Source organism: Peromyscus leucopus, chromosome 3 (genome assembly GCF_004664715.2).
Source record: "Peromyscus leucopus breed LL Stock chromosome 3, UCI_PerLeu_2.1, whole genome shotgun sequence".
Lineage (NCBI taxonomy): Eukaryota > Metazoa > Chordata > Mammalia > Rodentia > Cricetidae > Peromyscus > Peromyscus leucopus.
In genome coordinates, this window is record NC_051065.1 from 86,281,921 (window position 1) to 86,309,210 (window position 27,290).

General features: G+C 39.4%; 1 gene segment (V, D, J or C); it reads left to right on the forward strand.

Moving 5' to 3' along the window:
- The first annotated feature begins 314 nt into the window (after nucleotides 1-314).
- On the forward strand, nucleotides 315-27,290 carry LOC114686497. The segment is given in 2 exon segments: nucleotides 315-467; nucleotides 26,875-27,290. Coding segments are annotated over 2 exon segments (465 nt in total).

The following is a 27,290-nucleotide window of genomic DNA, read 5'->3' on the forward strand; positions in this document are numbered from 1 at the left end:
CTGTCTGACTCTCTCTCTCTCCCCCTTCTTTTATTGTATGTTTTCTTACTTTGTTTTACTGTCTGTTTCCTAGTTTGTTGTTCTATCATTTCCCTAGGACTGTCAATCTGAGCTAGCTCTCCTAATGTTTCTGCAAAAGTCACCTGATTTAAATATGTCTTGGATTTTAACCAAGGCTTCTATTAGAGATCCTAGTAGTTTCTGTTGGAGAGCTGTAAGCCAAAATCTTTCAGTGATTTCTCATGCTCTTTATGATGATATGTTTGCCTGTAATTGACACCAGCTACTTTCACACACACTGCTCAGGCACCTGTTTTTGTATTTTCTGACTGCTTTGCATGAGCCTTTCCAGTCCAGCCCAGCTGCTCAGAATTTAAAAACCAGGCCTTGACATTGAGAACTAAGCAGGGGGAGCAAGATGGAGTTGCAGACCCAGGTCCTCATGTCCCTGCTGCTCTGGGTGTCTGGTGAGAAATTTTAAAGTGTTATAATTGTTTTAGAGTCCTTTCTTTGTATACAAAAAAAATTACAGTGTGTGCCAGGGTGTATTTTTTATGCAATAATATTTTGACAATATGGTACTACAAGGACTTTAAATGACAAATTTCCTATGTATTGAATTCTGTAGTTTTTTTTTTTTATTATTATACATGATCATTGTTCTTCCATATTGCAGGTGCCTGTGCAGACATTGTGATGACCCAGTCTCCATCTTCCCTGGCTGTGTCAGCAGGAGAGAAGGTCACCATCAGCTGCAAGTCCAGTCAGAGTCTCACTTCAGGCTCCTATAACTACTTGGCCTGGTACCAGCAGAAACCAGGGCAATCTCCTAAACTGCTGATCTACTTAGCATCCACTCGGAACACTGGGGTCCCTGATCGCTTCACAGGCAGTGGGTCTGGGACAGGTTACACTCTCACCATCACCAGTGTCCAGGATGAAGATCTGGCAGATTATTACTGTCAGCAGCATTATAATACTCCTCCCACAGTGCTTCAGCCTTCAACAAAAACCTCCTCTGAGATTCACTAGCTGCCTGCACCACACACAGCCCTGGACCTGCACACTTCCCTCTTCTGTTTGACAGCCAGTGTGGCTGAAACAGTGATGAAAACATTTGCAGCACCCAGCAAAATAAGATGGGTTCAATATCTCTTATGTCTTTTGGTATGAAAAACTTTTATACAATAATACAAAGGAGAAATCAGTATTATCTTTCTATTTGTTCTGTATCACATTAGCACAAACTATGTTGTTTGATAATGAGGGATTTATCTTTTGTAGTTCTGGTGTCCATCATAAGCGTCTATGTGCTGAAGTGACGACTATGACAAACTGTATTTCTGTTGATGGCTGTGGCAAGAGTGCTTCCTGTTGTTTCTAGATTCTGGAGGGCTTTCTTACCTTTTTACTGGTGACCATTTCTTCTGTCTTTTCTTTTCCTTTCCATATTTTTTTTTAACTTTTATTACACTTATTTAATTAATTATTTTCATCTGTATACGAGTGAGCATGTTTCTAGTTGCACATGTAACATGTCATGTTTCTAGAGGTCAGAGGACACTTGACTTGATTGTGTCTTTGACATTTTGGTGGTTCTGAGGATCAAGCTCAGGTTTGTCATCAGGCTTGGTGGCAAGTGCTTTTGTCATATGAGCCATCTTGCTGGCCCTCAAAAATCCTTATTGTTGTAAATTGATTGTACACAGTTTTATTTTGTTTTGGTTTTATTATTTCTCTGAAGCACTTTGAAAGTCTTGCATTTATACTATACATCCACATGCTTTTTTCTTTTTTTAATTTAAAAATATTTAACCTTTTTTAATTAAACTTTTTTATTTATTTTTATATACCAACCACAGATCCTCCTTTCTTCCTTCCTCCCAACTTCCATTTCCTCCCCCCCCAGTGCACCCCCATTCTATCCTCAGATATGGTAAGGCCTTCCATAGGGAGTCAGCAGAGCCTAGTACATTCAGTAAAGGGAGGTCCAAGCGCCTCCACCTGCCTCAAGGCTTTCGAGATGTCGCACCACAGGGGACCCCTTAAGCAGATCAAGCTACACAACTGTCTCACTTATGCAGATGGCCTAGTCCAGTGTCAAAGATGATATGATGGTATACATAAGTGAGCCCAAAAATTCTACCAGTGAATTCCTACAGCTGATAAACACCTTCAGTAATGGGCCAGATGCAAGATTAACTCAAGAAATAGATGTTCTTAAGCATGAAAATGCTAAGTTAGATCACAAGAAGAATGGCAGGGAGGATCAGAACCTCCAGTCCATAGAATTCCAGGTAGAGCAGGCACATGCTAAAACACATCTGGCAATACTCAACTAAAAACTGAGAGAAAAAGGGAGAGAGATACAAGACCTGTTGAAAACTGTGGTGAGGCTGCAGAAGGAGAGAAGAATGATTGTGTCCAGGCATAGCCACAGGATCAGAGAGGAACTTTTGCCAAAAGGCTGAAGGAAGAAGTTTGGCACCCAAATAGAGGAAATGCAAACTCTTTCCCTGGAACCCTACATGCCAAGCTGTACCGTAGACATGCCTTTACTGATTCCCATATTTCAGAGGTTTTATGAGAAAACTACAGATTGAGAAATGAGCTACACAGATTTATTTCAGACAAATATGCTGAGGATGGAATCTGAATACAATACAATACAGCAATTTGAAAACTCCATGAAAATGGTCAAGGATGATACAGCTGCAGACATTGAGCCACTCAAAGCATCTCATGAGAGAGAAACAGAGAAACTCCCTTGTAAACATGGCTTTGAAAATTCCTCTTCCAAAGTAGGCAAACTGCATCACAAAATCACAACTCAAGAGGTGCTTATAAAATATTTACAATGTCAAGTTAATGATCTGTAGTGTAAAGAAGAATCCTTGCATTTCTCAAGTTCAAGAAGAAATCCTATAGGACAAGTCACAAAACTCTTAGTAGAATTGAAAGAAGACAATGAAAACTGTACACCAGAGATGAAACCTTTCATGGGCTTGAAAGGATAAGTAGGCAGATGGAGATGGACAATAAGCAGAGAGAGCAGGAACTCTAGCAGATAATACAGAAAACACACCAAGTAGTAGAAACTGAGCACAACAAGGGAGTTAAGAAATGGAAGAGATTTGCACAGCTAAAGAATTGGGAGCTGGATAAATTCTGCACAAAATTAGACTCCTTAATACATGTTTTGTTGAAGGTGAACTAGATGTGCCAGTCCCTGTTGCAGATGACGTAAATACAGCAAGAGTTTTAGTTGGACCTCTGAACAGTGTGACCTCATTGGAAAACAGATGAAAATGTGCCACTGTTGGGACAGCTTTTAAAAAATACGGATCCACTACATAACCATAGTCTGGACCATCACCAGACTAACATGTCATAATTAAGTGCCCTCAGCAAACAGGAAAAAGAACATATGTGATAGTGTATTCTACCTCAAACCATTAAATAATTGCATTAGAGATGACATTATGAACAGGTTCTATTGGTGACTAGATGGGTCTGGCTCTTCAATAGTCCTCTCCCAGGGACTGTCTACAACCAGCTGACAATTTAATCTTTGATGAAAAAAAGTGAATCTATGTACACGAAACTCCTTAGTCCATACACTTTATTGTTCTGTGTCAGTTCTCTCTCTACACAGCTTCTGTTCTACTCTCATGCTTAGCTCCTTTATTGCCTGATTTGTCTCTACCTTTATCTGTTGTCCCCTCTAAGTTCTATCTTAATTCTCTCCTCTTTTTCTGCCCCATCTAGATTTTCATCCATGTAGTACCTTCCTGTCTTAGCTCCTCTCCCATCTCCTTCTTTATCATCTTGTTCTTCCCCATCTGGCTCTTCCTCATCTTCCATCTTGTTCCTCTAGTACTCTCTTCTATCTCTTCAATCTAGTTCTTCCCATCTAGTCAGTTCCTCTCTAGTTCTTCCATTCTCTTTTCCTCTCTCTTTCCTACTCTCCATCTCCTTATTCTGTCCCTTCTCTCTAAGTCAGGAATCCAGTTATAAACCCAAGCAATAGCAATCCTCTGGCAGAGCAAGTCCACCAGGCTTTAATTATTAAGGGGTCATAAAGGCAGGTAAGACTTGTCCTTAAGCAGTGACCACCAGGCTTTCTTTTACAACCCAAAAGGGGAGTGGTAAAGTAGGAGGTCAATAGAGAGCTAATGATCAGTTAGTGAATCAAGAAGGGGATCTATGTGCTCAGTCTACATTCCCAGAAGTGGCTAGGTAAGAAGTTAGGGGTCTATAATGTTAGTAAGGCTGTATAAGAAAAGAGGGTCTCACCCTAAATTGAACAAGAAATAAAGCTATCTGCCTAACCTAGGAGACAGTTGTTGTTTAGTTTGGCCTTGGATGCTTGATAGGTATTTTAGATAAATACACTATTAGGACTTCTTGGAACTACACATAGCATTACAAGAAAATCACTATATGAACCATTTTTAAATATGTGTGTATATATGTATAAACATACATACATACATACATACATACATACACCAAAGCTATAATATCACCAAGACTTCTTAAGCCATAGCTTGACCTTTGGAAAATCCTTGACTTTTCCCAGTAGTAGCTTTTGTGATAGTAGCTGAATTCCATTATCTTTTCCTGTGGTTTATAGCAAAGTTCCATAATGTCAGAAGCCAGCAATTAGCAAGGTTAATGCAAAAGGGCTCTCTGCTAGGCTAGAGTGGAAGAAGAGAATTGGTCATCCTCAGCCACATTTTATAGACTAGATGTGTGCTTTTCATTCTCTGTATTTCAGAAAATCAGCTCTTTCTCATGAAATCGGCAGAGGAATGTGGGCCTCATAGTGTGAACAATATCATCAACTGATAACTGAGCTGTAGAGCATCCTCAGTATTTAGATGATTGTTGTAATTTCTGTACAGGAAAACAGCAAGCTCTCTTGGGTTTTTGCACTTGATATAAAGTGACAACTAATGATGTAGTTTAATGTATCCCTTAATGTAGGCCATGTCTAGTAAATGACAGTTGTAATTTTTGGCAGCTCTAAAGTTACAAACAATATGACTTTTTCTGTTGAAAAAGAAATATTATGTTGAATAGAAAAATAAAAACATTCATAAAATAGCTAGATTATATTGCAATCCCATTTTTAAAAGTACTTCACAAATGTGTGCAATAGTGGTAAATCAAAGCTAGTTTGTTTTCAAGTGTCTTTCCCAGGCTGTCTTATAGCCCCTCTCTGGAGAGGGAGCTGTCCATGGAGTCTTGGTGTCTACCATGGGTGCTCCTGGTCAACCACATGGAAGATGCAGGTGACATGAGGACACCTGGTCCTCTTAGAACCAGACAGCATGATAAGAGCTGCATAGTACATTTTAATTTTTAGATACCTTAAAGTGTAAAAAGACACCATGTATATGTTTTTAGAATATATTTTACACTAATAGTACATTTTGATTTGGAAAATATTCCAAATGCACATACTCGTAAAAATAATTCAAAGGTAAAACTTGCAAAGCAGAACTTTTCATAAAGGAAAGCAAGTCTTAGTGTACTTGTGAGCAAATGTTGTGAAGTACTGTACCTGTTAAATCCAAGATGTGTAATTATTGGCTTAATGCCAACATTATGTAACGTGTGTTTTTCTGAGATGGGAGTAAAAAAGCATTATTATTTTCATTTTTTCCTATACAACATTTCAAAGTTATAATACAAACAATTTATTTTATAAAAGAGTGAAGCACGAGATTTATAGATGCTTTGCAGACCTTTAATGCAGAGCTGACATTAACAATTGTGAAACTGTTCCATGCCATAGGAAAGGAAGGAATACATACCAGACTCATCGTATGGAGCCAGCATTACCCAGATAACAAAACCAAGATACAAAAGGAATAAGGCAGAGAAGCTCGCTGATTAACACAAGGACACCCTAATTCTTGCAAATGAAATCTAAGAACACGTTAAGGGGGCCTGTACACTATAACCAAGTTAATTTCTATTCAGGGATCAAAGGTTGGTTAAAACAAAAATACCACTTTTAATTCAGCATAAAGTGTTTAAGAAGTAGAAATCCTGTCATCATCTTGAGTAATGCAGAATACTCATTTGAAATCATAATTAAAATCTCTGAATAGACCAGTAATAGAATCTTTCCTGAATAAAACTAACAGTATAGGGCACAGTTAGTAGCATGTGCAGCCCTGTGTGAAGCTTCTGCTGGAAGAAAGCAGAATGCTTGGGTTCTGTTGTCAGCACTGAGACTGAAAAATCAACTGTTCATTTTCCTTCAAAATTGGAGCATGTTGTCCTGGAGACAGATATTTTTGGTTCCACAATACACTGACCCTTGACAGCACCATCTTTATTGAAAACATCAAATTAGGGTAGTCACGCATCTGATTACAGTTTAGACTCCCTCTTCACTATCGCTTTCCTTGCTCTCCCTCTTTGTCCCTGCCCCAACTCAACAATCCTGTTCTCTCATGTTCCCACCTGCCATCCCCTTCACCCCTCCCTGTGAATGCTCCCAGTTTACTCAGGAGGTCTTATCTCATTCCCTCTCCCAGTGAGATTTATCCAAGTCCCTCTTAGGGTCCTCCTTGTTACTGAGCTCCTCGGGGATTGTGGATTATAGTCTGGTTAACCTTTGCTTTATGTCTAATATTTACTTATGAGTGAGTACATGCCGTGTTTGTCTTTCTGTGTGTGGGATACCTCACTCAGGATTTTTTTTCCTAGTTCCATCCATTTGCCTTCAAATTTCATGATAGCCAGAACCTGGAAACAACCTAGATGTCCCTCACCAGAAGAATGGATAAAGAAAATGTGGTACATTTTCACAATGGAATATTACTCAGCAGTAAAAAGCAAAATTGTATTATAAATTGAGGGAAACATAAGGACATTACAAGACAATCACAAACTAAGATGTTTCATGACCATGAAGACAGCACTTCAGAAGATACAATAAAATACTATGCACACAGAAAAAATAGTGTTTCAATCATGAGAGTACAGATATAATGTACAAGTCATGAGAGAAATAGATGAATAATGGCTATCAGGAAAGGAATCTAGTATGTCTAAAACTATTAGCTGGGAAACCTTAATAAAGTTGAGGAGTAGGGGAAATGGAAAACAACTCAAATCCTTCACAGTATGCAGAGCAGTGAGAGTGCACTCCCCAGATGGAACCTCAAAGTAACAGACTGTGATTCCCCAGGGCCAGCCATAAAATCATTTGGGATACACTTAAAATACTCCAGGGAATCTTTTGTTCATTCAAAATGCCAGAGGGTGACAGAGGAGCAGGTGTTCTTTGAGCACCAAGTCAAGCTTTTCTGGGCTGATTTGCATATTGAGAAAAGGCAGCTTGCCAGTTCCCATGAGGCAGCCTCTCCTCAGCTCTCAGACATGGGGTCAGCTGTTCTCCTGCTGTGGGTACTGCTACTCTGGGTTCTAGGTGAGAGGGTGCAGTTTTGGAGCATCCCTTGTAGTCCTTGCTATTTTCCATGATTTGGTATCCTGATCATTGAAATGATGGCATTTAATTGGTTTTAAGTTTCCCTTTTATTTTATGACATCTCAGAGTGTAGCTCAAGACTAACACAGATTCCATATATATCACGGTTTTACAGTGGGTTTTTTCAGTACACCTGTGACAACAATGTATGCTTATCATTCCCGCTTCCATCGGAGACATTGTGTTGACCCAGCATCCTCCATACGGACCCGCTGGGCAAAGCCACGAGGAACCCAAGAAGGGCTCCCACAGGACATACAGAACATTCCACAGCATGCAGTTGTGTCAAAAGAAACTAAAACAGCCTCCCAAACTCCTCATCTATGGAGCATCCAACCTAGCATCTGCAGTCCCTGACAGGTTCAGCAGCAGTTGGTCTGGGACAGACTTCACCCTCACCATCCATCCTGTGGAGGCTGATGATGCTGTAAGCTGCTACTGTCAGCAGAGTAGGGGAAGTTTCCTCCTACAGTGCTCCAGGGCTAAATAAAACCTTCTCGGGGGTTGCTCCTCACTGAGTGTCAATTTTAGCTCTGTCTTTCCCCACACATCTCAACAATGTGATTTTAGAAATCTTGTTTGTAAAAAAGGTGAAGCTATGAAACAGAGATTTCTTAAATTGATATGAGTGTTTGTCCAAACACGGATGCTTTATAACTTTTGAATTTGCTTCTTTATTAAAGATTTCCTTTTCAAAATATCATATGTGTGTGCACACATATGTGTGAATGCATGCACCTGTATGTGAATTTGTGTGTTCAATAGACTGAGTAGACAGCCAATTTAACTTACAGGGAACCGTTCCTCAGTGTCTCAAAATAATCAGAGCTTGAGCACTGAAGATTGTTAGTGGTGTTGCAGACACATCTGCCATTCTCAAACTAATGTCACATTTCTTTCTATTTTCTTGAGATTTCAAAAGTCCCTCTTCAGCAGATCACACACAAAAGCCTCCTTCACCTGATTTACTGCTTGTTTTTTCTTCTGCATCTCCGTGTCCATTACCGATGTTCATTCACAGTCTTAGACTCCTTAGCTGTTCTTTTCTCCTTGTCCAATACTCACATCTTTCTGTATAATATCTTCCACAATGTGGCCACATTCTCTTCTTGCCTGCTTTACATTTTTCTTTCTTTTAATATGGGGTGAGTTTCAAGTGTGTGTGTGTGTATGTGTGTGTGTGTGTGTGTGTGTGTGTGTGTGTGTGTGTGTGCGCATCACCAGCCAACCTAGAAATCGCTATTTAATGCCTAGTGACCCTTAACCTGAAACACACCTGCCCCTCCTCCCTGACTGCTGGATAACATGTCACCATGTCCAGCTCTTTTTCATTTTATAGTTGTTCTACCATTGCAGGGCCATAAACTCCAGAGGCCCAAGTGTGGACAGCCATGGTCATTGAAGGTTTTCTTTGTACACATTCTCCACTTCTACATGAGCCTTTTTTGGGCTTCTGCATCCTCCCTATGTGGAGTGAGAAAGCACAACAGGATGATCCCTAGCAATTTTTCTGAGATACAGGTCTCTGAGTTTTTCAAGTTTAATTCCAATTCAGGATATTGAAACCATATTGTGTTAATTTCCTACTGATGCACAATAAATTAGCACAAACATTGTGACTACAATCCTAACAGGTATATTCTGGGCAGGGTTTGGGTTATTTCTTCAGGCTCTCATAGGCTACAGTTAAGGTGTTGTCAAGGCTGCATTCTCATCTAGGTACTGAAAAGAATCTTCTTCTAGGGCTACTGAGGATGTTGGCACAACTGTTTTTTCTTTTAATTTTAAAATAAGGTTTCATGAAGTTTCCCAAGATTACCTTGAATTTGCAAATGTTCTCACTCAACCTTTCATGTGCCTGGATAGAATCCTGATCCACTTGAGTTTTCACAGAGGCTTTCACAGTTACTGATATATGTGCAGTATGGAAATTGTGAACGACAGCTCTCTAATTGATTGGGGTGAAATCTCGCAGCTGCAGTTTCAAAGAAAGAACCAGTTATTGTTATATGTTTAGAGAGATAGCTTTATAAAATTAAACTATTGAGGAGTCTAAGGAAAATAAGGAATTTATGCATATATACTACATTTTAAAATAACATTTTGTGATTAACAGAAGTGCTGACTTTCTCGAGTTTTTACAGAAAGAGAGCTGTGTCTTAAGTACTTTGGTTGGAACTCAGGTTTACTTTAAATCTCCTAATATTGGCCTACTTTAGTATTTTCTAAGTCACAGTGACATAAAAAGTGTTTTAAATCTTGAAATATATTTTCCTATCCTGTAACTATTGATTGTCTAAGAACATCTGCAGCTCTCATTAGGGGTTACAGAATCCGGTTATTTTCTGTAGTCTAGACTACTCAGAATACATTTTCACAAACTGAGGTCAGAAATGGGTGCCAGGGCTAAATAATTTGCCAGATAGCAATAATTGGGCTTTTTGTATTCAGCCACTGTCCCCATGCTTTGAATTTCCCCTTCACTCTGGAAAAAGTTGAGCTGCCTCACTGAAGATGCCTTCCAGAAGGCTATTTCTATTGTGTTCACAGATGATTTAAAGCTGTCTGTCACGGCTTCTGCCCATTTGTCCTATGGACTGGTAGTCAACAGATTGCAAGAAAAAAGGGTGCCCCACATCAAATGAACACAGAAGTTCAGATTTGTCCTAATACAATAGCAGAGGGTCATTTCAGCACACTGCCCTCTTCTTTAGATTCAAATTGAAAACCACTCTAGAAATTTTAGAATTAAACTGCATGAAAAATGGATGGCCACCAGGACATCTAAAATATATCACAGCTATCATGTATACATGTATATTATATATCATTCTTAGATCCCATCAACCTTCTAAATATAGACTTCATTTTAAGTCATAATGTACATTCTAAAAAAGAATAAGAGAATCTAAATGAAACTAGAAATCAGTACATGGTGGAATTATAGGAACCAAATAATTAATTGGAGACGGCACAATATCCTCTTGAATTACCATTAATTTATTGAAGAAGAAAATGAGAAAAACAAACAATTTCTGGAGTCAAATGAAATTGACAGCACAGCTTCTCTGCATCTTTGGGAGGCAGCTATGTGTAGCAGGAATCTTAAAAGTTCTTATTAATAAAATCAAACCCGAGGCCAGTTATTGGGGTCAACAATGCTGGTAGAACAGAGAGACAGAACAAGCCACAGCTATCTCACCTTGCCAATTCCTCAGCTGGTCCTGTTTCCTCAGACTGGAAGCTTCTGTGTCCTCATCCCAATAGCTCTCAGCTAAACTGCTGCTTAAAAGCCTGAATGCTTAATCAGCCATATGCTTAACCAGCCAAATGCTTAACCAGCCAAATGCTGCTAGTTTCTGGTCCTCACGCCTTATATAGCTTTCTGCTTTCTGCACCACTCTCTGGATTAAAGGCTGCTTTCTGGATTAAAGGCGTGTGTCACCATGCTTGGCTGTTTCCAATGTGGCCTTGAACTCACAGAGATCCAGAGGAATTAATGTCTCTGGAATGCTAGGATTAAAGGAGTGTGCTATCACTCCCTAACTAGTGGCTTTTCTGTTCTCTGACCCCAGATAAGTTTATTAAGGTACACGATATTTTGGGGAACACAATACCACCACAGCTATGTGATGATTAGAGGAAAGTTTATGGCTTTGAATGCCTACATTTAAAAAAGGAAAACTTCAAGCAAATGACCAAATTCAGAGAGATCTCAAACAAGAACCTAGTGATGAGTCTCAAGCTCTAATGAAATGATCAAATCAAACTCAGAGGCAGTCAGTGGTAGGAGGTGACAAGTAAATGGAGATTAAAATAACAATACATAAAATTATTCACATTTTTTTCTTTAAATAAATGCATCAGAAACAGCATGCAAACTAACTTAGAGAAAAGAAAGCTCTCTAAATTAATAAAATCAGAGATAGAAGAGAGAGGCTTGCAGTAGATTAAAATGAAATACTGGTGATCACCAAGGAGTATTTAGAAATCTTATACTTCTCCTCAAAACTGGAACATCTAGAAGAAATTGGTGTTTCTACACACAACTGTCATAAAATTACATCAAAGAATATCAACAACTTTATCAGAAACATAGCAAGCAATACTATTGAAGCAGCAATAAAATGTCTATTGAAAGCACTCAAGATAGAACTTGGGGACATAAAGGAAGTCCATTATATCACTGTCAAACATCTGAATCTGAAATAGATGTTCTTAGGCAGGAAAATGCTGTTAGAACACAAGAAGAATGACAAGGAGGATCAGAATCTCCAGTCCATAGAATTCCAGGCAGAGCAGGCACATGCTAAAGCACAGCTTGAAAGACTTGACTAAGAACTGGGAGAAAAAGGGATTGAGATACAAGACCTGTTGAAAACTGTTGAGGGGCTGCAGAAGGAGAGAAGAATGATGATGTCGAGGCATAGCCCCATAATCAGAGAGGAACCTTCTGCCAAAAGGCTGCAGGAAGATGTTTGGCACCCAAATAGAGGAAATGCAAACTCTTTCCCTGGAACCCTACATGCCAAACTGTACCACAGACATGCCTTTACTGATTCCCAAATTTCAAAAATTTTATGAGAAAACTACAGATGGAGAAATGAGCTACACATATTAATTTCAGAGAGAAATAAGCTGAGAATGGATCATGAAGTATGAATAGACAATTTGAAAATCCCATGAAAAGGGTCAAGGACAACACAGCCACATATGTTGAGCCCCTCAAAGCATTGCATCAGAGAGAAATAGAAATACTCCTTTGCAAAATGCCTTAGAAAATTTCTCTTCCAAAGCAGCCAAAACTGATTTGCAAAATCATGACTGAAAAGGTGCTTATGAAACATTTCCATGGTCAATTTAATGATTTGCAGGTTAAAAAAGAATCCTTGCATTTTTCCAGTTGGAGAAGAAATTGTACAGGAAAGATCATAAAACTCTTGGGAGAATTGAAAGAAGACAATGAAAACCATACACCAGAGATGAAACATTTCATGGTCTTAGAAAGGATAAGTAGGCAAATGGAGATGAAGCATAAGCAGATAAAGCAGGAACTTCATAAGCTAATATAGCAAACACACCAAGTAGTAGAAACTGAGCAAAACAGGTAATTGAGAAATGGAAGAGACTTTCACAGTAATAACAGATTGAGAGCTGGACAAGTTATGCACAGAATTAGACTCCATGCTAGATGTTCTGTGAGAGCTGCACCAAAGTGGGGTAGATGTGCTAATTGCACTTGCAGATGAAGTGAATACAGCAAGAGTTTTAGTTGGAAATTGGATCTGAGTGACCTTGTTTGAAAACAGATGAAAACATGCCACTGTTGGGACACTTTTTGAAAAAATATTATTTCACTACACAGTCAAACATGAACACCACCAGAGTAAATGTCAGAATTAACTGTACTGAACCAACAGGAAAAAGAACATACATCTTGGTGATTTTACTCAAAAATGTACAAGTCACATTTGAAATGATTTATGAGCAGGTTCCCTAATGTCAGAAGACCACAATTAACAAGTTTCACAGCAAAAGGTTTCACTCCTTGGCTACAGTGGAAGAAGAGAAGAACTCATCCTCAGCCATGTTTTATAGATTAGATGAATGTCTTTCATTTTTTACCTGTTAGAAAATTAGCTCTTTCTCAAGAAATGTGTAGAGAAAGGTGGACCTCAGAGTGGGAACAATCTGACAGCTGAACTATGGAGCATACTCTGTATTTAGATGACTGATGTAATTTCTGTACAGAGAAACAGCAAGTTCTCATGGGCTTTTTTTCTTTTCCTTTTTTATTATTTTATTTTATTTCACAATACTATTCAGTTCTACATAATAGCCACAGATTCCCTTGTTCTCCCCCTTCCTGCCCCCCTCCCCTTCCCCCCAGCACACCCTCCATTCCCACCTCCTCCAGAGCAAGGCCTCCTCTGAGGACTGAGATCTGAGATCGACCTGATAGACTCAGTCCAGGCAGGTCCAGTCCCCTCCTCCCAGATTGAGCCAAGTGTCCCTGCATAAGTAAGTCCCAGGTTTCAAACAGCTGACTCATGCAATGAGCCCAGGACCTGGTACCACTGCCTAGATGCCTCCCAAACAGATCAAGCCAATCGACTGTCTTACCTATTCAGAGGGCCTGATCCAGTTGGGGGCCCCTCAGCCTTTGGTTCATAGTTCATGTGTTTCCATTCGTTTGGTTATTTGTCCCTGTGCTTTATCCAACCTTGATTTCAACAATTCTCACTCATATAAACCCTCCTCTTTCTCACAAATTAGACTCCAGGCACTCCACCTGGGGCCTAGCTGTGGATGTCTGCATCCGGATTCCTCAGTCTTTGGAAGTGGTTTCTGGCACAACTATTAGGGTGTTTGGCCATCCCATCACCAGATTAGGTCAGTCCCAGCTGTCTCTCGACCATTGCCAGCAGTTTTTTGTGGGGGTATCTTTGTGGATTTCTGTGGGCCTCTTTAGCACTTTGTTTCTTCCTTTTCTCGTGTGATCTTCATTTACCATGGTCTCCTATTCCTTGTTCTCCCTCTCTGTTCTTGATCCAGCTGGGATCTCCCGCTCTCTTTCCCTTGACCCTCGCCCTTCATTGCTCCCACTCATGTCCAGGTTGTTTATGTAGATCTCAGGCATTTATCCATCACGGGGCGATCCTCCTGTCTCCCCTCCACTGCTGGTGGGAATGCAAGCTTGTACAACCACTTTGGAAATCAATATGGTACTTTCTTAGAACATTGGGAATCAATCTCCCCCAAGATCCAGCTGTACCACTCTTGAACATATACCCAAGAAATGCTCAACCATACAACAAGAGCACTTGCTCAGCTATGTTCATATCAGCTTTGTTTGTAATAGCCAAAACCTGGAAACAACCTAGATGCCCTTCAACTGAAGAATGGATAAATAAATTGTGGCACATATACACAATGGAATCCTACTCAGCAGAGAAAAACAATGACATCATGAAGTTTGCAGGCAAATGGATGGATCTAGAAAAAATCATCCTGAGTGAGGTAACCCAGACTCAGAAAGACAAATATGGTATGTAGTCACTCATAGGAGGATACTAGATGTGGAACAAGGATGACTGGACTGCTACTCACATCACCAGTGAGGCTACCTGGAAAACAGGACCCCAGAAAAGACACGAGGATCTCATGGGCTTTATGAGGCTGATATAAAGTGACAAGTAATGGCATAGGTTAATGCATCCCTTAACATAGGCCAGGTCTAATAAATGACAGTCCTAATTTTTGGCAGCTCTGAAGTTATAAATTATAGAAGAACTTTACCTTTTCTCTTGAATAAGGATTATTATGTTCAATAGAAAAATTTAAAAAATCATAAAATTGCTAGTTTATTTTGCAATCCAATTTTAAAAGTAGATAACAAATGTGTAAGATAATGGTAAATCAAAACAGTAGCCTGTTTGCTTTCAAGTGTCTCTCCCAGTCTGTCCTACAGACCCCTGGGTAGAGGGAGCTGTCCATGAAAACACACTTGGTATCTACAATGGGTGCTCCTGGTCATCTATGTGGAAGAGGCAGGTGACATGAAGACACCTGGTCCTCTTAGCCCTAGGCAGCATGATAAGAACTGCATAGTAAATTTTAATTTTTAGCCACTTTAAAATGTAAAAAGAAACTGTGTTTAAGTCTTTAGAATATATTTTACATTAGTAGCACATTTTTATTTGGACTACATTCCAACTGTACACTCCAGTTGTAGAAGCCTTTCAAAGGTAATACTTACAATGTAAAACTTTTCATAAGGGAAAGGGTAGCAAGTCTTAGTGAACTCATTAGCAAAAGTTGTGAAGTATAATAACTGTAAAATACAAGAAATATAATTATTGTCTTAATGCCAACATTTTGCAATGCATTTTTTCTAAGCGGGGAGTAATCAAGCATTATTATTTTCAGTATTTTCTTATGCAAAATTTCAAAGTTATAATACAAATAATTTATTTATAAAATTATTAAGACTTATGGATGCTTTGAAGAATTTTGCCAGACCTTTAATGAAAAGCTGACATTTACACTCCTGGAACTGTTCCATGCCATAGAAAAGGAAGGAACACCACCGGACTCATTGTATGGAGCCAGCATTACCCAGATGACAAAGCAAAGATAAAAAAGAAAAAGATGCCAGAGATGAGAGACCAATTTTCCCTGATCAATATAAGGACCTCCTAATTCTTGCAAGTGAAATCTAAGAACACATGAAGAGGAATGTATACTATAACCAAATTGGTTTCTATTGAGGGATGAAAGGTTGGCTCAAACACAAACATACTAACTGCAATTCAGTACAAAGTGCTTAAGTAGAAATCCTGTTATCATCTTGACTAGTTCAGAAAATTCATTTAAACTCATGATAAAACCCATAAGTGAACCAGTAATAGAAGGATCTTTCCTGAATAATTAAGAATACAGGGCACAGTTAGTGGCATATGCAGCTGAGCCTTCAGTTTCTGCTGGCAGAAGACATAATATTTGATTTCTATTGTCAACACTGAGACAGACAAAGTCAACTCTTCATTTTTCTTCAAAATTGAAGCATGTGGTCAAGGAGGCAGACGTTTTTGGTTGCACAATAAACTGACCCTTACCAAGATCATTTTTATTGACAATATCAAACAAAGCCCCAAATAGTACACAGACAGCTGATGGCTCACACTGTTCTGTGAAGGACATGGAGATACAAGAGCACTGTGATGGGTTCTTTGAGGAAGTATTTATTGATGTGGAACCAACTTACTAGTGGAGATGAATGTCTGCAACATCTGGGGGCCAACCTATTGAGAACATGTATGTCAATTTTCTCCTTTAAGAGGATTCTGAGAAGGCTGTGAAGGAGTTTAATAAACCTTGGGTTAACAGGCAGCCAATCCATACACAGCTGTCCTGGGTGTCTAACTTCAGAAAAGCCTGCTGGCTCCAGTTTGAAATGGGAGAGTTCACAAGAGAGGCTTCTGCAACTTCATGCCCCTGAAGCATCTCCAGAGAGCTAAGGGCACTGTGTGAATGCCAGCTCAAGAAACATAGATGTAGGTTCCCAACCCAGCAACTGTGTTACTGATCCAGAGCACAGGGGCCTGGTAGCAGCAGAAGAGGTGGAGGATGAGAGAATGACAGATCTGGGCAGTTCTAAGCCAAGCTGTATTTTTGTTTAATTAAATTTTTTAAAATTCATTTTACATACCAATCAAAATTTCCCCTCTTTCCTCCTCCAGCCCCTTCAGTCTCCCTGCTCCAACCTAGGCCCCATTCCCTTCTAAAAGAAGGTAAAAGCCAAGCTGTTTTTAAACTGTGCATCTTCTAGACAGTATTGTAGTTGATTGACAAGCTGCTTCACAATGGTATTAAATAATAATAATAATAATAATAAACAATAATGTATTTCTGAAAGTAATGTGTAATAACATAGTAAAACAATATAAAGCAAAAACAAAGGTTATGACTAATAAAAATATCATTATAATTATACTAAGTGAGGGAAAATAGCAATGCTTCACAAATCTGAAATGAGAAAAAGGTACACACCTATTCTCTCACTCTTATTCAACGTTCTGCTAAAACCTCAGTCATAGAAAAAAGGCAAGGATCAGAAATAAAAGGAAGAAGTCAAATTACAACAAAATACTCTTATACTTAAAAGACCCTCAAAATCCAACCGTAACATTCTTAGACCTGAAAATGCTTCCAGCAAAGAGCAGGATATAAACAAAGAGCACTATATAAAGTCAACCTAAAAAAAATCAGTAGCTTTTCTGTGTAATAGTTTCAAACTTACTAAGAAAGAAGCCAGGGACAAATTCTATTCACAACTTCAAAACAATTACCTGGGAACCAGTTTAAGCAAGGATGTTAAAGATCCCTAAAATGAAATCCCTGGGATGTTTAATAATGAAGTTGAAGAAGATAGCGAATGGAAAGATCTTCCACAATTACCAATAGAGTAAGCCATGAAGGCTGTGGTAAAAGTGTTATACAAGAATGCAATCCACATCAATATCCAGGGACATTGCTTACAGAATTGTAAAAACAACTGTAGAAGGAATCTTAACAGGTCTTATTAATAAAAATCAAACTGGAGTGGGGTATTGGGGTGACCACTGGAAGATCAGAGAGGCAGAACAAGCCACAGCCACCTCACCTTGCCATTTCCTCAGCTGATCCTGTTTTCTCAGACTGGAAGCCTCTGAGTCCTCATCCAGAATGAATCTCAGCCGATCTGCTTCTCAAAAGCCTGAAGCTTAACCAGCCAAAAGCTTCTAGTTTCTGGTCTTCACTCCTTATATACATTTCTGCTTTCTGCCATCACTCCCTGGGATTAAAGGCTTGCTTTCTTGGATTAAAGGTATGAGTCACCATGCTTGGCTGTATCCTTGAACACACAGAGATCCAAGTTGATCTCTGCCTCTGGAATGCTAGAATTAAAGGCGTGTGCTACCACTGCCTATCCTCTATATTTAATACTGTGGCTGTTCTGTTCTCTGACCCCAGATAAGTTTATTAGGGTGCACAATATTTCGGGGAACACAATACCACCACAAGCAATAGTGAAGATCTCAAAAACATCAATGTGTTCAGTTGTGCAATGACTTAAGCATCTCTTGCTTTGAATTATATTGAAAGGGTGAAGCCCTGCGTGTGCATCACTGCCTCAGTCATGAGAAGAAAAAGGAATAATGAGTTTAATGTTGTCTCAATTTTGGAGGTTCTGTTCCCTGAGAAGAAGGCCCTGTGTGAGTCTGTGATGAGGCAGCCCATCAGGGGCAAGAGTCTGTGGAGCAAAGCTGAGCATCTTGTGGGCAGGAAAAGGAGGAGATCACAGACAAATAGTACTCCACGTGAGCACAGGGTTAGTGACCTCAGACTTTCCTAGTAGCCCTGATTCATACATGCTTGCCACCACCAAAAACCAAACCAAACCAAACTAAAACACCACCACCACCCCCAACAAAAAACAGTCTGGAACCATGGATTTATTGCATGGCTTTGTGGGGACTGTTACGCTGCAATGTACTGCAGTCCTTGATTGGAAAGCACTGCACTTCACTCAGTTTCTTCAAATACAATGATACTGTTCAAAGATATCAGGATCTGAGCCATTTCTACCTGTCAAATACCTGGAAATACAAATCTCTGACTTCCCCTCACGTTGTCAGTACCTCCATTGAGGTGCCACAGAGAAGGGAAATGCTGACTATGAACATGCCTCACTTCCCAGCTAACCTGAGGTTTTTCTCAAAAGCTGTAGCCTGTGTGGAGTAGAAGGTATGGTGAGTGTCCAGAGGGACACAAAGTCCAGCATCATTATCTGCCCTGGGTTTCATAGTAGGGAAATTGCCAGGATAACTGACACTCTGTGCAAAGACCAAGCTGGGACTCCTAAGCTGGATGCTGACTGAGAGGAAGTGTGGAATCTGAGGTGTTACTGGTTACAGGGTTAAATGTTCCTCCATTTGTGAAGGCTTCATGTGGACTCAACATTGGCCTTGGAGTGAGAAGATGGAGAGACCTGCCTTATCCTCAGTTCATGCCTGTTCATTCTCAGTTAGGTTTCCAGCCTCCTTCTTCAAGCCAATGCTTACAGCTCACTACTTCTTCTGCTCCTGATGACATTTAGGTTAAAGCCTCTTAGTGGAGCCAATGTCCCTTGTCATCTGATCCAGGACACATTCCTTTTCTCAATCTTATTAAATCCAATTATTTTCTCTTGCTGAGAAGTATCCCAGTGCAAAATATATGTTGTTGTTATGAGACACAAAAATTAGTGTAGGCTAGAGAGATGAATCAGTAGATAAGATCCCTTCTTGGTCTTGCAGTGGATATAGGATTAATTCCCAGCATCCATAGGGAAGTTTACAGCTGTCTACCACAATAGTTCCAAATGACCCAATGCCCTCTTCTGGAATCCAAGGGCAACAGGATTGTGGTACTTGTAGAGAAAACACTTCCACACAGAATAAATATAAAAACATTTTTTTTAAAAGTTTAATTCTGAGGATCACAGGGCTTCTGTAGCTCACATTCTTTACAGCAGAGCAGTGACAGTAAACTCCTCACATGGGACCTCAAAATAGCAAAGAGTGACAATTCAGAAAGATCACCCAGAAAATCACCTGGGATACATCACTTAGAATACTCTAGGGAATTCTTCCTAATCTTAACTGCCATAGAGTGACACAAGAGCAGGTGTCCTTTGAGCACCGAGTCAAGCTTCTCTGAGTTGATTTGCATATTGAGACTTTAGCCACAGTGCAGATTGCTCTAACATCCCTAAAGGCAGCTTGTCAGTGCCCAAGAAGCAGCCTCTAGTCCAGGTCTTAGAGATAGGCTCAGCTGTCCTCCTGTTGTGGGTACTGCTGCTCTGGGTTCCAGCTGAGAGGATACAGTGGTGAGAATATCCCTTGTAGCCCTTGTTGTTTTCCATGCCTTGAAGTCTTGACCATTGAAATTATGGCATTTAATTAGTGTTATGTTTCCCTTTTATTTTATGGCTTCTCAGAGTGTAGCTCATGAGTGTGTTATAGATTCCACATACATGATGGTGTTTCACTGGCATGATTTTAGTATATCTGTGACAATAAGGTGTGTTTATTATTTCAGCTTCCATTGGCGACATCGTGCTGATCCAGTCTCCAGCTTCAATGCCTTTGCCTCTAGGGCAAAGGGCAACCATCTACTATAGTGCCACCAAGAGGGTCACTTCATCTGCTAATAGTTATTGGCACCAACAGAAACCAGGAGAACCCCCCAGGCTCCTCATCTCTTTAGCATCTACTCTTGCATCTGTGGTATCTGCCAGTTTCAGTGGCAGTGGGTCTGGGACAGACATCACCCTCACCATCCATCCTGTGGAGGCTGATGAAGCTGTGTCCTCTTTCTGTCAGCAGAGTTATGAGTTTCCTCCCACAATGCTCCAGGGTGAAATACAAACCTCCTGGGGTTGCTGTTTACTTAAGCTTAGTCTCTAAGCTGTTTCTCATCAGATATTTCAACTATGTGATTTTAGAAATCTTGTTTATAAAGAGGAAGAAGCCAAAGCTGTGAAACAGAGATTTCTTAAACTAATTATTGTTTGTCACATCTTGTATTCTTTATAATTTTCAATTTGCTTCCTTAACAAAGATTCCCCATGATACTATTTCAAATCATAATTTTTATATTCAGTAGACTGAGTATACATCATTTAATATTTACAGGAAATTTTCCTTGATCTCTCAAAATAAAAACTTTGAATATTGAAGATTGCTAGTTGTCTTGAAGAAGGAGTTGACATCCTCACTCTGATGTCACATTTATACTTCTATTTGATTGAGATTTCAAAGTTCCCCTTCAGGAGATCACACACCCTAGCCTCCTGCAGCTGACTTACTTCCTAGCTTCTGATCTGCCTCTCTGTGCCCATCACAGATGCTTGTTCATGGCCTTATACTCAATAGCTTTTCTTTTCTCCTCATCCAATACTCACATCTTTCTCTATAATATCTTCTATAATGTGGCCACATTCTCTTCTTGCCTGATTCAGTTTCTGTTGTCTTCTTAGGTGAAGGAGTACAAAATATCACTATAAAACCTGTTCTGACTTGGAAATAACTATCTAGCACACAGTGACTCTGAGCCTGCAAACCACCAGCCTCTTCACTCTGACTGCTGAATTATATGTGACCATGTCCAGCTCCTTTTCATATTCTAGTTGTTCTACCATTGTAGGTGCATGAACTCTAGAGGCCCAAGTGTGCAACTCATGGTCTTGGAAGTTTTACTTCATAGACATTCTTCACTTCTTCATGAACCTTCTTTGAGGTTTTTGTATCCTCCACATGTGAAGTGAGAAAGCTCAACAAAATGATCCTTAGTAACACTTTCAGATGTACATCTCTGAGTTTTTCAAGTTACAGTCCTATCTCAGGATGATGTGTATGTATGTACGTATGTATGTATGTATGTATGTATGTATGTATGTATATATGTATGTATGTATTGTATGACTTTCCTAGTACTGCACAAGAAGTTATCACAAACTCAGTGACTTATGAGCTCAGCATAATTATCTGAGCAGGGTATCCTTTCCTCAGGCTCTCACAGGTTATAGTCAAGGTGTTGTCAAGGTTGCATTCTCTTCTGGGTACTCAAAACACTTCATTGTAAGAGCAATACATGGCATAGCCATATCTGAATGGAATGGCAGAAGTCATAAAGCCAGCACAGCTGCTTGACAAAGATCCAGCAAAGCTGAGCTGCATGATGTCTGCCATGCCACCTTTGGTTTTCATCTCCACCTGTTACATATGTGGGGCACTTTTAATATTTGTACAATTTGAGGATATTGGTTTGATGGAAAATTCCTTCTGAATCATTTATGCCTTCTCCCAGGAATGCTGCTTCTAAGCTTATCTAGGAAAGTCCTGAACATACTATCCCTCCCACACTTTAAGGGAGATATCCTTATCTACTTGAAGGTCTTCCTTATGCCTTGGAGGTCATGACACATAAAGAAGAAGCCAGAGGTCTCTTCATGAGGCTATGAGACATTCTTGAAACATTTGTCCCTGTACTTACACTGAAACAAGATATTCAAAACAAAGTAAAATTAAAAAGGTCAACAAGATTCAGTGGGCTAGAGGAGTTGGCTACAGTTCAGATTACAAGGCTCTTCCCAGTGTACACTCAGACAATTACATGGCATACAACTGCCCTACACAAAGACATATTGATGAGCAAAGTGTGGAGTGGAAAGATGATAAAAGTATGAGGTGTTAGGACCTTCCTCTCTTAGAAGTTAGTTCATGTAGAGCCACTATAATGTCATATGACCAAGGAACAACAGAATGCCAGGATTAGACATATAGACCAATTCTATAAAGATATAAATGTGAACATTGATTGTATTATGCCAGAATTTGAATTACTGCATCAGCTTTAGCCTGAGGATTTTTCCTGGGCACTCTGACCACTAAGAGTTAATAACACATTTCTTGAGACATGGCAAAATGCCCAAGGTGGTTGAAGATTTTGTTTTGGTCTAGTGTCCTTGAAGCAACCAAAACAACCAGCCTGAGCACAGGCTGTCATATGCCTCTAGATTCTCAAAAATTGGGTTATGGGTTTTATGAGTAAGAATGATAACTCTGTTTATTAATGATGTCAAAACTTGAGGAAAAATGTATGGAAATGATAACTCTGTTGTGTCATAGTTTATTAATGATGACTAAAAGATGAGCAAAAGGAAGTGAAACACATGTCCAAAAACAAAAATGATATGATCTATGTTTTGGAACATCATGAATGTATCCCTGATAACTAAATTCTGCATAAATAAAGAAACACTCTGGCTGCTAGTCAGTCAGGCTGCAAGATTCTCCTGACCAACATGGCCTGGCTCACTTCTTTCTCCTGCCGACTCCTTACATCCTCTGCAGGACCTATCCACCACCAGGGATGGCTACTGTTAAGTACAACATTTTATTTTATTTTTCAGTTTGGTCTCACTACATTTTCTAAGATTACATTGACTTTGTAAATGTCCTGACTCAACCACTCATGTGCCACCTTGCCCAATGGCTGTCACAGATACTGATGGGACATGCAGTAAGGAAAACACCAAGGATACAGAAGATTTCAAGACTGCCACTAATCAGCCTGGACCAGGAGAAGTTGGCTGAACTCCATACCCAAATGAAGAATAATAAATATTGTATTCACCTACACAATGAGTCTTTTTTTAATCAAATCTATATATTGAGTCACAGAGAAAAAATTAACACTTTTATGTGATTTCTACTTTTATTATAGCTGTACGATTTTCTTTGCCATATGTATGTTTTTTATCCATTCATCTGTTGATAGACACTGGGTTGATTTAAATTCTTACTATTGTGAATAGTGCAGCAATAAACATGGGTGTGGAAATATATCTATTTTATGAAGATTTACATTTGTTCAGAAATATACATAGTGCAGGAGTAGCTAAATCATATTGTATATTTTTATATTTTCTTGTGGATCTCCATACTGAAGTCCACAGTGGTTGTACCAGGTTGCATTCCCTCCAGCAGCATGTACTGCTTGCTCTTTATATTCTGTCTGCCTATCATTTATAGTCAGTCACAATCATGATTTCCTTTTAGTTCATTATTCAAACAAGGTTTTTTTTATGTTTTTGCTTTGGTTTCTATCTCATAGCCAAAAATGAGAAGAATCCACAAGCCACAAAAGATCATGTAAAAGTCACTAATCAACTTCAGAAGAACAAGAGTTATTGATACCTTGGAACTTCCCTTACTTTCAATCATATGTATTTATTTAGAAGAGATTGGATAATGTTTATTCTTCTGCTTCATTTTTCCATACTGAGGATGGTGGAGCTGAAAGGATCATTAAGGTTTTGTCTGAATGAAGCTGATTTCCCATGGTATACAGAACTCAACTGTAAATTGTTGGTCTATTGTTCTTCCACTCACACAATTTTAGGCAGCATTCTATGATGTGCCAAAAATAAGTAACATGTGATAGCATTTGGACCATTTAAGTAGAGAAGTTTGCATTTTAGCCTATGGTACTGTATGTGAAGATTGCTTGCCTTTTACACCATAGTAAATGACAACATCCTCTTTCTCCTCTTTGCTTATTTTGAGGATGAAATAGAACTTCCCTGGGCCTCATTCCACAGTGGTACCCATGGAAGAGGGTGCTGTGTCCCATGAGCTCAAGGTCATCAACATCAGACTTCCTGGATCAAAGCTGGGAGCAAATTAATCTGTGTTGTTTTCAGCCAGTAGGTTTGTAGTTTGTTCACTTAATCCCAGCCCAAGGAATCTAATGAACCAACACAGTGTAGAAACTTGATTTGTGGGCAAAGCAGTAACTAAGGACTGTCCAGATTTTTCTATTACACTTAAAAGAACAAGGGAATTTTGTCCTTTTAGTCCCCATGCTCTCCCCTTACACACTGTGTGAAGCACATGATTAACTGCAGGAGACTTTGAATTTATAAAACCTCAGTCTCCATGTGACCAACCTGATTGAGCAGCAGTAAATGACATGAAGCACAATCTGAGCTCACTGCAGCTGTCACAAAGCAAAGTAAAAAGTTTAGCAAAGATTGAGAGCACATGACAACTTGTTAGACTCTGAATGGGGCAGATACTCATCTGTCATATTCTTGACCTTGAAATTGGGAACTTCCTTATCCACACCCTCTTTATCTCTCTCATATGATGGTTGACAGAGGAAATCTGAAATTGCTCATCATAAGTAATTTAACATTTTGTGCACTAAAAGTAGATGTATAAAATTATATAATTAATGCAAAATAAAAGGTAAGTGCATGTTACTTAAATGCTTATTTAATTTTCAGTAGTATTCTTGGCTTAATGCTTAAACATTAATGTCAGATAACTACTTTGTTTTGCATATCAAACGCCACGAGCTGCTTTGTAGCCAGTTGATTAACAATGCATGTTTTTGAGAGATTATTTCCATTCATAGATTAGACCAGCCTCAAATCTGGCCTCAAATGCCCCATGATCCTGCTTCTATCTCCCCAGTTGTGGGATTACAGATGTGAATCTTGACTTCTTACCATGATATTTTAATGATTCATTTATTCTTCTGGTTTTTTTGTAGTTTATACATAATACTGGGTTTATAGTTAACTTTTTATATGTTTTCAGAGTCCACTAAGCTGAAGCCCAGACAGGTTCTGTGACCTCTGTTATTGCTATTGATTTTCATTCATATTCAGACAATTTTTCCCCTATGAATGGGAACCATCTCTGATGTTGAATTCTATTGGTTTCTGTAAAATTGTTACTTGATTTAGGATGGTTGTTCCTCCTGCTGGGAAGGGTTTTCCCCTGTTCATTCTGTCAGCAAAACCATCTTAACCTGTAGCTGGAGTTTTCTCTGTTCCTCCCGGTCCCCACCCACTCAGACCAAAGAAAACATTGAGGCTTATATTAATTAAGACTGTTTAGCCATTAGCTCAGGCCTACCATTGACCAGCTCTTACACTTAAACTCAGCCCATTTCTGTAAATCTATATATCGACATGTGTTCTGTGGCTTTTACTGTGTGCCATTACATGCTGCTCCGTGGATGGCCGGCTAGCATGTCCTGACTCAGCCTTCCTCTACCCAGAATTCTCCTTGTCTGTTTAGCCTTCCTATACTTACTGCCTGGCTACTGGCCAATTTGAGTTTCATTAAACCAGTGTACATAAGCATTATCCCATAGCATTAACCCAGTTTTAATACTGCTAATCTAAATTATCCTAGAATATGCATTTCTGGAATAAATATTCTTGGCAAAGTGTGTCTACCACAAATTCTTGAAGAAATCTTGTTTCTTGATTCCTCTCCATTCCCCCAATGTAGAGTTCTCTTTCTGTTTCCTAAAGTTGTAGGGAGGATACGTGTTAGTTTCTGTTGGGTTTAACTTTGGTTTGAGGTTAAAGTTCCTCTGATCTCAGGTTTAAATTAATGTCCCCAGGATTTCCACAGAGCGATTATGGGCTTCTCTTTACATCTGTCTTCAATGTTTGGCCCAGAAATGGGAGCCCAAATGTCCAAGGCCCTGTTCCTTGTCCTTAATGTAAGAGTTGTTTTGGAGATGGGAGACAATGAAAATAATTAGGATTAATTCTCTAGTTTTTGGCTTTCCTCTTTTCTTCCTTCCATACTTCGTTTCTTTTATTGCATGTTTTCTTACTGTTTCCTAATTTGTTGTTGTAATTTTTTGAACATATTTCTTTAGGACTGTCAATTTGAGATAGCTCTCCTAATGTTTCTGCACAAGTCACCTGATTTAAATATGTCTTGGATTTTAACCAAAGCTTCTACTATTAGAGATCCTAGTACATTTTTGTTGGGAAGCTGTAAGTAAATATCTTTCAGCAATTTCTTATGCTCTTTGTGATGGTACATTTGCCTGTTGATTGACACCAGCCACTCTCACACAAATTGCCCAGGCATTTGCTTTTGTATCTGCTGACTGCTTTGCATGAGCTCTGCCAGCCTAGACCAGCTGCTCAGAATTTATAAACCAGATCTTTACAGTGAGAACTGAGCACCATTAGACAGGCAGGGAGAGCAAAATGGAGTCACAGAAGCAGGTCCTCATGTCCCTGCTGCTCTGGGTGTCTGGTGAGAAATTGAAAAGTATTATAATCTTTTTAGAGTCATTTCTTTGTATATAAAAAATTTACAATGTGTGCCAGGGTGTAATATTTTCATGCAATAATACTCTGACAATATGGCATTACAAGGACACTAAATGACAAATTTCATGTGTATTAAATTCTGTGTTTTTTTTATTATGCATGATCACTTGTTTTCCTTTTGCAGGTGCCTGTGCAGACATTGTGATGACCCAGTCTCCATCCTCCCTGGCTGTGTCAGTGGGAGAGAAGGTCACCATCAGCTGCAAGTCCAGTCAGAGTGTTTTAGACAATAAAAACAACCGCTTATCCTGGTACCAGCAGAAACCTGGGCAATCTACTAAACTGCTGATCTACTTAGCATCCACTCGGAACACTGGGGTCCCTGATTGCTTCACAGGCAGTGGGTCTGTAACAGACTTCACTCTCACCATCAGCAGTGTCCAGGCTGAAGACCTGGCATATTACTACTGTCTACAGGTTTATAGTACTCCTCCCACAGTGCTTCAACCTCCAACACAAACCTCCTCTGAGAGTCTCACCAGCTGCCTGCACCACACACAGCCCTGGACCTGCATACTTCTACTTCCCCTTTTTGGATGA